This window comes from Phacochoerus africanus, chromosome 15 (genome assembly GCF_016906955.1).
Source record: "Phacochoerus africanus isolate WHEZ1 chromosome 15, ROS_Pafr_v1, whole genome shotgun sequence".
Classification (NCBI taxonomy): Eukaryota; Metazoa; Chordata; class Mammalia; order Artiodactyla; family Suidae; genus Phacochoerus; species Phacochoerus africanus.
The window spans coordinates 125,962,921-125,975,537 of NC_062558.1; the positions used below are offsets into that span (position 1 = coordinate 125,962,921).

Here is a 12,617-nt window from a genome sequence, read left to right on the forward strand (position 1 = left end):
TCAGATTTGTATTGTTTTTATCAGGATTACATGTTTATTTATATTAAAGAGAAACAACAATGTTCTCTTTTCCCTTTTCATAAGCCACACATGATAAAGATTTGGGCTTAGAGCCTTAAATAAAAATATAAGTTGGAAAAATATAATTTTAAGTTGAATGGCTATTTGAACATTTGTCTACGCCACATTCTTACTGTATATGAAAAATAGTACATCTACTAAATATCAAGTATATCAAGAATAATTATACTAGAAGTATACAAAGGAAATGAAGTGGACATTATGTCCAAACTCCTAGACGTTGTTTTATACATGTTACAAATAGCAATGACATAGCAATTAAAGAACCTAGGTACATAAACAGGCTTTGAAACAAGTACTGCCAATGACTGCTTTTTGAATTCATCTTTCTAAAGTATATTCTTTATCTCCAACTTACATGAATAACTCTTTTAGCTTCTTTTTTCTATCCTTATTGTTTAGTCATGGTTATAAGTTGATATTGCAACTTTATATTATAGGGAAACAGAAGTATCATGTGACTATATAATGTTCCTCTAGTGTATGTATAGAGTATAAAATTATCATCGTGTAAAATTTGCCAAACAAAAGGCTACAGTATGTATGATGATTTTATAGGTGCTTATTCAGCATAAAAAGATAACCTCAAATGCTGACAACAACAGAATAATTTCAACACTGTCATGAGGTATAAATTTTAACCAATTGAATTTAAAATATATTTCTGCCATTTTAGCCTGAAATATAACACCGCAAGGGACTTCTCTCAGAATGAGTTTACATTAAAACGTATTTTAACACAATTTTTTCTGTCTCCGAAATTATTAAAGCTACTATACAATGATAATTCTTTAAAGAAACTCTGCAAGCGTAACTATTATCTAGTTCTGCTATAAAGGATAAATGTTTACCCAAGTTTTAAAATATTAATGTGTATAATTTTTTTAGTGAAGTTCTGAATACAAGAGAATATTAATGTGAAACTGCAAGTCAATATTAAAAGATACCATAGTATATTCATTTACTATTCATGAAGTTACATATTAGTAATATATCTGAGTCCCTTTATTGCTCATGATAATTTCCTTTTTCCCTTGCATCTGCAACTTATCATTCATTTCTGTAATTCTCACATATTGGGTTTCCATAGTTAATTCTACACACTAAAAAGGAAAATTATGCTGATTTATTTAAATATTCTTTATGAAAAAATTTACATTTTAATGTAGAAATTTCTTCTAACAAAAAATGTCCAAGTCTTAAAAATCTCACTAATACCAGAACTTATTTTCTGTGTGTATGTAGGGGTATATGATTCACTTTATATTAATTATGTATTTTTTCAAAGCAAATAATCATAAATAAGCTTAGTGTTCCAGAATATTTTATATTTTGATGAAAAACAATAACTCATTAGTTTATTTTTAAATGTGTACGAATATCCAGAAAAAGACATAAGATTTCATTTTTATCAACAGAATGGTTTAACTAGCTGGTGCTGTGCAAGAACATAGTAGTTCTCATTATAGGTTTTTGAAGGGTGGGTGATACAGGCAGCCTTATCTCTTTAGAATATGACTCAGGATTGGAGAATTGGTTGTAGCCATGCTGAAGGCAGTAAGATCAGTTATGTGATTGCATTGGTGTCGTTAAGAGAAGGTGAGTGAAAGGTTTGCGTGATGGCTAATACAATGAAAAGGAGAGGCCAGGTGCAAGAAAGATTGTGCCTGTCAAAACTAGGACCTACCAGCTGACTGGATGTTGCACACAAGAAAGTGTGAGGTTTGTAGTCTAATAATTGGAATGCTGATCTTTAACAAAGGAATGCAAAGGAAGAAAATGAAATGAGTTTATATGAACCAAATTAACTGTAACTATAATATGATGGAATGTTTCAGTTTGAATTCTGGAATGCTAAAACTGAGAGTGTTCTCAGAGGTTTAAAAGGATGATTTCGGGGCAAATACACAGACATGCTTATTTACATCATATGTACAACTGTATGTTGTTATTGTTGCCAGTAGTAATAGTAATAGAAGTAATAACTGTATTTAATAAAAGCAGGATATGTACTAGCTATTTAAAACACATTATCTCATTTAATTATCACATACATCCTAAGAGCTTCTTTCTCCTTCTGAAGATGAAGCAATCTACGACAATAGAAAAGTTACACAAATTGCCCAAAGTCACATAGCTAGTGATGATAGCTATGTGCATTTTGAAGTTAAGCTGTTTAATGCCAAAGATCTTGTGTCCTTTGAAACTCATTTCGTTAAGTAGATGTACTGAAGTAAATGTGGAAAAAAGTCCAAAGAGATGTAGAGATATGTACTTGAATGCACACTAGACTTTAGGATATCCCGAAGATTTTAAAAAGTTTCACAAGATTTTTAAGTAAGTGATTTGCTTCCCCTTAATTAAAGATAACATGTATTATAACCCAGCTTTTTGAATGGTAAGAGAATAATCAATGGTATAAAAATAAGATAATAATAAAAATCTTCCCTGAAATGTGATGCCCATGTTTGTGATGGAGAATATTCAGTATCATTTTGGTTTTGACTTACAGCTTGTACGTGCAGTGGCCATGCAAATATTTGTCATATGCACACAGGAAAATGTTTCTGCACAACTAAAGGAATAAAAGGCGATCAATGCCAATTGTAAGTAAAAATCACTTTTCAGAACTTTTGTGGATTGCATTTGTGCTGTAGAACTAATTGTTATAGGTTTTCCTTTTTAAGTTTAGTGTTAGTTAAGCAACCAATATTATTATAAGCTATGTTGATTTGCATTTTATCAATTTTCATAAAAATTTAAGCCTTTAAAAGTGTAATTTTATAGAGGTGTCAAAACAGAGCCCATAGAATCTTTTGTATCTCTCTGATAAAAAGAAAGCTTTTTTCCCCCTGGAAAAATACCTTATATATCAGATCTGCATTGTTATCTTTATAATTTTCCTCTACGGCTTGTTAAATAACTGAAATTCAGTGTTTCTATGCATTTCTTTCTTTTGAATCTTTTATTGTTAATTCTGATATTGTAGTCTTTGGGGCCTTTGGAGTGGTTTCTTATATTCATTTTCTTTTTCTCTGTTATTTCTTAGTCATGAACCCATTTTTGTTGTTACTCTGCTCTCAATAGTTTTATGAGTGATTTTTGTCCTTCTGCAATTTAGTTGTTACTCTGAAGACTTACTCTTGCCCCCCTTCCAAAAAAGTAACTTTAAAAAGCAGGTGTTTCATGTTATTTAAACATTTTTTTCTTCATTGTATATTTACTATATTAAAACCATTTTTATAATTTTGAATTGTATAATGCAAACACTAGTGTTTATATTAAATATGATATGCTGTATTTGACATAAGTCCTAAATTCCAACTATAATAATTATATAATTATTTTTTAAATTAATAAAGGATTCTCCAAAACTGTATATAAACATTTGTATCCAAATAAGTCTGTTAGCTGTGGAAAATGATCCTTTTATTTTTATTTAGAGGAAAATAAACAATAAATAAATTTACTGTAGAATTATCCTCAGCATTGTAGGTTAGATGATCACGTCTTTGACTAGACACCGAGGTGTCATAGATTTTCAAGAGAAAGTGAGCAGAATCACTTATTATTTCTTTATAGTCTCTAAACTTAAAAACGAGGTCAAAGCATAAGATCTTAGAGAAATTTCTATTAATGAAGGCTATTTTTGTCTCAGTACCAGTGAGACTAAATCAGAGTCCTATGCTTTAAATCAGATGCCTCCAGTATTTTGCAACAGTAAATACTTGTTGTCATAGCAGGGACAACTTTGTGGACATGCCACATGTGTATTTTCAGGTCCTCATGCTTAGAAGGTCATCACTCCTAGTTGAATATTCTGCTGTCGTCATATTAAAATTCTTAATATATTTTTAATGAAAGCCTTTCATTTTCATTTTGCCCTATTCCTTGCTTCCCTCTGCCTCCAGTGTATTATATATTAGGTCCTGGTCATAAACAACAAGTATTTTATTTTTGTTGTGAGATTCCATCATCGTTATAAATACTGACAAGACAATTTAAATTTGTTCTTTATTTTTGCATAAATGATATAACCATAAGTATCTTTTGTGTGATATAGTATTTTAGTATCATAATTTTCTTTTCAGCTGAGAGAGACCCTATTTTTGAACTCATAGGCTTATAAGCTTTGATATTCAGAGTTAAAGGGTTTGGCATATGTATGAATATTAGAAAAATAAATTATATAGTTCTGAGTGGTGAAAGTACATTTTGCTCTAGTTATTATAAGTAGGGGAAATTTTTATAAGCAAAGGAAAAATTGGAATTCTCATTTGTAGATAATATTTTGTAGATAGTTTTTACAGAAAAAATTACATTCATTACTTTTGTTTTATTTATTTTGCTTTTGAGTATGGGGCAGTGATGACAATAGGGTTATCATTCTTCAAACAATAATTTCCTGAGTGTGCTTATACTGGAAAAAATGCTCTTGTTAGGGAGCAAAACTAGTCATTCAAATCAGCAAACAATTATTAAATAAGTGCTTGGTAGTATAAGTAAAAATGAATAACATGGTTTTTGGTTAAAGTATCTTTCAGGCTAGCAGTGGAGAAACTAGCCATAGTATATTATTTTCTTACAATAATGATTTGAGATGCCTGTGCATGAACCCTTATCTCTTGCCAGGGTGATTTATGTTTGGCTTTAAGTACATAGTCAGACATCACATCTTCTTGTATATTTTTCATAACCTCCCCAAACTGAAATTGGTTCACTTCCTATGAACTATTTTTTCCCTTGCATTATCTGTGTACTTGTCTATATCCTTTAATAAGTGAAGTTCTTGGGGGACCATAACATCAGAACAACAGTGTAAGTGTTCAATACATATATTTAAAGGAATAGAATGAATAATGTATTGAAAGAGTATTGAAAATGGATTGATTAAGTTATTATGGAGGGATAAGGAAAGTTGGAGCAGAGGATATTTGAGGTAAAACTTGAAGGTGAAGTTAAAATTTTATGGATATACAATATAGTAAACAGAAGTGGAAACTGTGTCAGTAAAACAAAGAAGTAAAAGTGAACATGATCATGGCATTTCCAGTTTTTGCTCAGGGATGTAGGGAGCTGGAGAAAGCATTGTTCCCATTTTTACAATGAAAGAAATAAAAGCCGAGCAAACCACCAATTTATCAGTGTTTTGGAAAGCATTGGAAGACTGAGATTACAGGGTAACCAAATGGCCAGCCATCCAAAGAGAAACAAGAGCTTTCAGGGAGAGATGAGACAGGAATACTGGCTTATCGAGAGTAAAACCAACTGGAAGCTTAAGAGTCCAGCTGAGGTGGCTGGTAAATTGATACTGAAGTGTTCACCTTCAATTTCATGAAGGTCCTGGGGCTGAAGAATTGGTTGGTCCATACCCTTTTTAGAATTTTTTCCCATGAAGCCCACAAATTGCTCATGGAAAAAAATGAAGAAAATTTTAGTGGTGCATTTTTTTTCCCCTGTGCTGTAATCTGGGGGAGTGGCATAGAAGACATAGTTGTTGAGGCTTCAATATGGGGTCAAAATATTCATTTAAAGGGATACCAGATTATTAATCTTGCCAAAATAAATTTCTTGTTTTGGACAAGGTCTAAAGCACAGTTGGAACTTGAAATTGGTAGATTAAATAAGAATTTAGGAGTTCCCGTCATGGTTCAGTGGTTAGCAAATCTGACTAGGAACCATGAGGTTGCGGGTTTGATCCCTGGCCTTGCTCAGTGGGTTAAGGATCCGGTGTTGCTGTGAGCTGTGGTGTAGGTTGCAGATGCGGCTCTGATCCCGTGTTGCTGTGGCTCTGGCGTAGGCTGGTGGCTACAGCTCCGATTCGACCCCTAGCCTGGGAACCTCCATATGCCGCGAGTACGGCCATAGAAAAAGACAAAAAAAAAAAAAGAACTTAGTGGAAATATAAATCATAATATAAATGAATGAAGTGTAATGTAATGACTGAGATGGTGTTCTCCAGAAAAATTGTTTCCTTTTGAGGAACGACATGTAGACTTTAAAGAAAACACATACTATTTTTGTAAAATTTCTCAATTTTACGTTATGAAGGTGACCCATATTTACATTCTGTAATGTCTGTCTGTATGTCATTTTCAATGTATGTGTAAAGGTTGTTGATAGTATTTAAATTTTTTTCCTTTAGCCTTCTAACAACCCATCTGATAGAAACTGGTATTCCTCTGTGGGAAATAAAGGAGGAATCAGATGAAAATAGGTAAAAGCAGTTTGATAAAATGTTGTATGTAGCAGACACTTATGATGCATCTTGCCAACTCCCATGCCTTTCATGGTTTCACCAAGGCTTTAGTGGACAGTTTCCTGTTCTTCTCAATATTCCACATAAAGAATGAGAATCTTTGTTTCTCTTTTCATTCCAAAGCTACTCATTCCCGCCCAGGTGCAACCAGCAAGTGTAAGGCAGTTGATGCCAAGTATGGGTGAGCCTCAGCCAGTGAGGACTGAGCGTGTGTCCCCCATTTCCCACGTTATTACCAACATTTCCTGAGATAACTGCTCTTGGCAAGTACCTACATCCAGGTCCTTATTTCAGCATCTGTTATCGAGGTAATTCCGACTAAGAGGGTTGCTACTGGAAGCAGTTCTGTTGATCCTCAACATGGAATTTTATAATTGGATGACTTATCAAACGGCAATAAGCACTATGAAGCTAATGATGAGTTGGGGTAGTGATTACCCTGGTGTGCTAGAGGAATTGTTGAGAATGTTAACTGCTTGATGAGATAAAGTATAGGTCGAAGAAGTGCTAGTTTGTGTATCAACCTTAGCCACTTGAAAGTCATGGGGCGATGGCAATTATGATTACAAATTTGGCTGGCCTTTGTTACTTGCCATAAAGGCTTAAAGAAGGAGCCTTCCATCAAGTCAGGGCATACGGTGAACACCAGACACCTTCATGACAGTATCTAAAGACCCTCGTCTGCTATAGCCACAGAGCAGAATGTCTTGAAAATTATGCCCATGATTTAATCATAAGATTAGCGGACTGCAAATGAATCTGAAGTTCAGCCCTAACATTTCTCTCATGCCAGAGCCACTGCCTGAGGACAAAGAGTGAAAATTGGAGGCCTACAATGGGGACACTTTGTAAGTGTGACCTTAGAACCCTGAGTCCTAGATTCCTTTGAACATTCCTGGCTGGAAGAAGACGACCTCTGTCCTTTGCTAGAGTAACTTTCTTTTCTCTGATGATAATACCGCAATTTCACCTGAGAGTTATGCTCCATAAAGAGATGTTCTCCTCCAGAATGTCTGATGCCTCTACTTATTATGTCCAGATCAGTAAGAAGTTTCACGTCTTACTGCAGCATGAGCGGGAGGACGCAGTCAGTGCTGTAGGAAGAGATAGCTTGTTCGCCAAAAAAAATTGCAGGGCCTGGCAGGTATGCAGAGGCAGGAATCAAGAGGGCACAGTGAAGGTGCTTGACCTGGGGACATAGAATATAAGGCTGGAGAAGGGAGAATTTATTGATGTGCATCACTCTCCTTTGAATCAGGACTTCCTGTCTCAGTGAGTATACCCAGTATTGATGATGGCTTTTCAAACTGTGGACATGATGATGGCCTCCAGTAAATGAGGTGCAAGATGCTGGAACTGTCTTGGGAAGTTTTGAGCACTGGAGTCGGAGCCCCAGGAAGCTGTATATATTAGCATGCATGTATCACATAATAGCAGACTGCTCATTAACTGACCATAGTTTCTTGGCGGTCTTCCAGAGCATTTCCTTCACTAAGTCAGTAAGGAGCATGGTGGTACAGCAAGCCTGGAATCCGTAAAACTCAGTGCTGGCTATTCTCTGAGGGTCATGGTAGTCAGTAAAAAAATGATTCCAGTCAGCTGGGCTCCCTGGTGTCAATGTGTGTGTCAGGATTCCAGAATGGTGGCAGCCAGGTGGTAGCATTTAGCTCTTAAGTGTAGATATAATTACCTTGATAGTCAGCAAGGCCAGATGGCCCGCAGGGGGTGTTTGCTGGCAGGGATGCGTGGCAATGCCCAAGTGAGTTCTGAGGGATGGGCTAAATTGGCAGCCAACTAGATTACTGGCCACTCCCAAATAAATAATTTTAATATATAATTTTACCACACAGGTTTTACATCACAGGGCCACACTTTCTTAGGGCTACAGATTTAAAAAATATATATATAGAGTAGAAGTAAAATAGCATTTTAGTTAACTTTATTAATGATATCCAGTGCTCCTCACAAGTTGACACTACTAAACTCTGGTTCTTAGTCTCTTGAAAGGAGTCTCAAATATTCTTTAGATCCATGGCATACTCAAAGATGTGTGTTACAGGAATTCACTTGTGGCATATCCGGTTAAGGATCTGGCCTTGTGGCACAGGTTTGACCCCTGGTCAGGGAACTTCCATGTGCCAATGGTGTGGCCAAAAAAAAAAAAAAAAAAGTATGTGTGTTCTATATACTGTGAACAGCATAGCTATTGTTGATGAGGTTTTCTGAAATGATAAACACGTCTTTGTTAAATTCTGAACGAAATTATGGTCTCTTTTCCACTTATGTGGTAATTGCATTCCTAGAAAATTAACTGTGTTATAAACACGCAAAACTACTTTGTGTCTATGGGTAAATGGAGTTACATTCTGTGTGCAAATAATGATAAATGATAACTTGGTCTGTGTTATCTAAAAGGTGTGTCGGATTTGATCAGCTTCTGTTTTGTGGGATTGCCTTTTGCATTCAGGAGGCCTATCATCCTCAGCCTCCCTTTTATCCATTTTCGTACGTTCCATTAGAGCGCCATAATTACGGAGATAAGTAATATTACCCATATGTATATCCCTGTTGAGAACCACTGGTCTAGGGTTTTCCTGGCCAAAAAACCTTGGGCTGTTTTATTTATTGCACATAAGAACAATTTATCGGCTCCTGGAGAAAATTATATTTTGATAGTATTGTTAAATACTATGTTGATAGAGTAATCAAAATTGGTGGGTTGATACAGAATCATGTTTCATTTTTTATCTATAGTAAATTGAGGATAAAATTTCTCAAAGGCACTTGGAATTATAATTACCTGTGATATATGGCACTACTAATAAGCAGGATCTTTAAAGTTCAATAATTTTATTCATAATTGAATCTACTTTTCCTTATACCTCTACTCTTTAGTGATCATAATTTACGCATAGCTATCTATGTTAGGATTAAGTCACTGTTTTTCAAAATTATGGTCAAGAAGAATATCCTGGAAAATGATGGTTTAAAGACTCAAACTCTATGATGGAGATCAAATTTTTGCTCTACTACAAGCATTTCAAGCAACTGTGATTTACTAGTTCTTGATGCACTTAGAGAAATATTGCCACAGGAGGACCTTCTTCCTGAGCGATTTTTCATCCCTCATTTACCTTTAGACCAGCGATATCTAAGATTATTACCCACTTTAAGCTATTTTGTTATTTATTGTCTTTTTTGTGGGAGGCAGAGCCTGATTCCAATTTTGGAAGATCAAATCTGTGCCTTGCTTTCTAGATTAGTTTCTGGCACATATTAGGGGATTTATAAAACAAATGTAGATTAGTTAGTGTATTTTAGGACTTTTGTTTTTCCCATTACTTCTGTCTTTTTTTTTTTTTTTTTAAGGTCTTCTATATTAGAAATGGGGAAAATCGGTACCTCTCCTGGTAGGAAGGCCAATTTGAGCTAAAAAACTTCCCATGTTAAGTAAATACTTGAGTTCTTTTTGAGTGTCTTTCTGAGTTTGAATCTCTTGGATTATTAGGAATGTGCTTTCGAATTTAAGTGGTACCTCTGTCATTAGTGTTTCTAAGCCAACACATCATCCTTCAGAACTCTACTAGATTGAATTTGATTTTGTGGTCAATTACGAAAACTCACTAAACGCAATTAGGCTGTTTCCCAGTTTCTGTTACTGTTAGGTTGAAGGTCATGTAATTGACTTCTGACCAATAGGTGTAAGAAATGTCCTCCACTCCAGACCTGGCTCCTGAAAATCTCTTGTGCTATACATCCTCTCTTTCCCATTCAGCAAGTAAGTGGAGATGAAGATGAGGACCTAAGAGACTGTAGCGCTTAGGCACATTCCAGGTCCTGGAAAACTGCATGGAAGAAGATCTCTTTCCCAGTTCCATCCCACTACTCTGGACTGTGCCTTAACCTGCAGTGAAACTTTTATTGTGTAAAACTACTCTTGGGTAAAACTAGGTTTTAAGATTGCTTGTTGCAGGAGTTAGCATACCCTTCCATAAGTAATTACTATGCACTTGGCACCCTGCATGACGTCCTTAATTATTGCACTTTCATTTGAATAACCTCAAATAACTTATGCATTGTGTGACTTCTAGGGTTAGGTTAGTGAATTGTCTGTGGGGTATACAGTCTAAGTGTTCTTGAATTCCCATTCATCTCTTAAAAACTTTGCAGACTTCTCCATCTCATTTATCAGAGCTATTCTCATTGAAGTGTGTCTCTTAGGAGACTTGGCATTGTTCTTGATCTCCAGATTGATTATTACATTGATATCAGACATAACAAAGCTAAGCGGTTTTAACTCTAGAATGTCAGAATAGGTCTCAATACATACAGATTATTAGAATAAAAACCATGTACAAGAGATAGAGTGCTCAAGAGGGCAATGTAGGATGACCTTGAACTCATTTCCTCCTATAAACATACCAAAATTATAACCACTCACAGAACTATCCATGACAGTGACCTGAAGACCAGCAGAAAACATTTTCCACAACTAAAGACATAAGAAAGGAACCACAATGAGATGAGTAGGAGGAGTGGAGACACAGTATAGTCAGAACCCACATCACTGGGTTGCTGACCCACAGATTGGAAGAATATTGCAATTGTTAAGGTCCCACCCAAGAAGCAGGTGGTCTGAGCCCCACATTGGATTCCTCACCCAAAGGTTCTGCACCAGACAATAGGTCCCCAGAATGCCTAGCTTTGAAAAGCAGCAGGGCTTAGCATTCAGGAGGGCCAGATGACTGTTGGAAACAGAGACTCCATTCTTAAAGAGTGCACAAAATCTCACACACTCTGACTCTGAGCACGGAGGTAGTAGTTTAAAAGGAGATTTGGTCAGACCCACTTGCTGATCGTGGAGACTTTCACAGGGAGGCAAGAGGCACCTGGCTCTCTGCCTGACGTTGGAGACTCTGGTGGCAGCCACTTTTGGGAACTTGTTCTACTGTGATAGTACTGGCCCTGGTGAGTGTCATTTTGGAATCCTCCCTTTAGCCTCTTAGCACCAGAGGCTTATCTACCCACCAGCAAGCTAACATAAGTCCAGTCCCCCCAGGGCCATGCAGATAGCCATGTAGGTATCTGGCTGGTACCAGTCCCATGTTTCTCCTTGGTAGTGCTGACAGCTGCATTGGAACTTGGCCCTGACATCTAGTGATTTGGTATTTCCTCCCCCAGGCCATGCAGTCAACCATATGGGAAACCTAACCCCACTCTAGTGGGCCTCAGTGACCACATGAAACATGGCCTCGCAGTCTACCAGGCCAGGAACCAGCTTTGCCTACCAGCATACCCACAACAGAAGGGCATGCACAACTTACATAGGAGCAACCCTAGACCATATAGTTCTGATTACCAGAGAGGAGTATATTTTTGGGCTCCATAGGACATCTCCTACATAAGGCCACTTCTCCAGGGTGGGCAAACATAACCCACATACCTAAGACGTAGACATAAACACAGAGAATTGAGCAAAGTGAAGAGTGGGGAATATGTTCCAAATGAAGGAACAAGACAGAACCTTTGAAATAGAGCTAAATGAAGTGGAGACAAACAATCTACCCAATTAAGAGTTCAAGGTAATGATCATAAGGAAGTTCACTGAACTTGGGAGAAGAGTGGATGAACACAGTGAGAATTTGAACAGTTAGAAAATATAAAGAAGACCCAAACAGTTGAAGAATACAATGACTGAAATCAAAGAGATGCCAGAACGAATCCACAATAGATTAGATGAGATAGGAGAACATAGCCAACTGGAAGACAGAGTAGTAGAAATGACCCACACTGAAGAGAAAAACGTTAAAAAAAAAAAAATTAAAAATGAGGATAGTTTAAGAGACTGCTGGGACAGCATCAGGCATATTAACATTTGTTTCATAGGGGTCCCAAAAGGAGAATAGAGACAAAAAAAAGGGGGGGAAAAATTTATTGAAGAAATAATATCTGAAAATGTACCTAACTTGGGGAAGGAAACAAATATCCAGGCCCAGACAAGATGAATCCAAAGAGCTCTACACCAAGACCATTATAATTAAAATGGCAAAATTTAGTAAAAGAGAGAATTTTATAAGCAGCAAGAGAAAAGTTACATACTAGTTACGTACATGGGAACTGAAATAAGATTGTAAGCTGATTTTTCAGCAGAAACTTTGCAGGCCCTTGGGAATGGCATGATACAATCAAATTTATGAGAAGAAAAATCATACAACCAACACTTTACCAGGCAAGTTTATTCAGATTTAAAGGAGACGTAAAGAATTTTACAGACAAA

General features: G+C 36.2%; 1 protein-coding gene across 1 annotated transcript in view; it reads left to right on the forward strand.

The window, feature by feature from the left end:
* The window catches only part of ATRNL1 (attractin like 1), a 765,538-nt gene that overhangs the window by 243,635 nt on the left and 509,286 nt on the right, over positions 1-12,617 (forward strand). Inside the window, exon 20 of the mRNA XM_047760605.1 lies at positions 2,594-2,687. Coding sequence (XP_047616561.1) covers positions 2,594-2,687 — 94 coding nt within the window. The remainder of the gene's footprint in view (positions 1-2,593; positions 2,688-12,617) is intronic.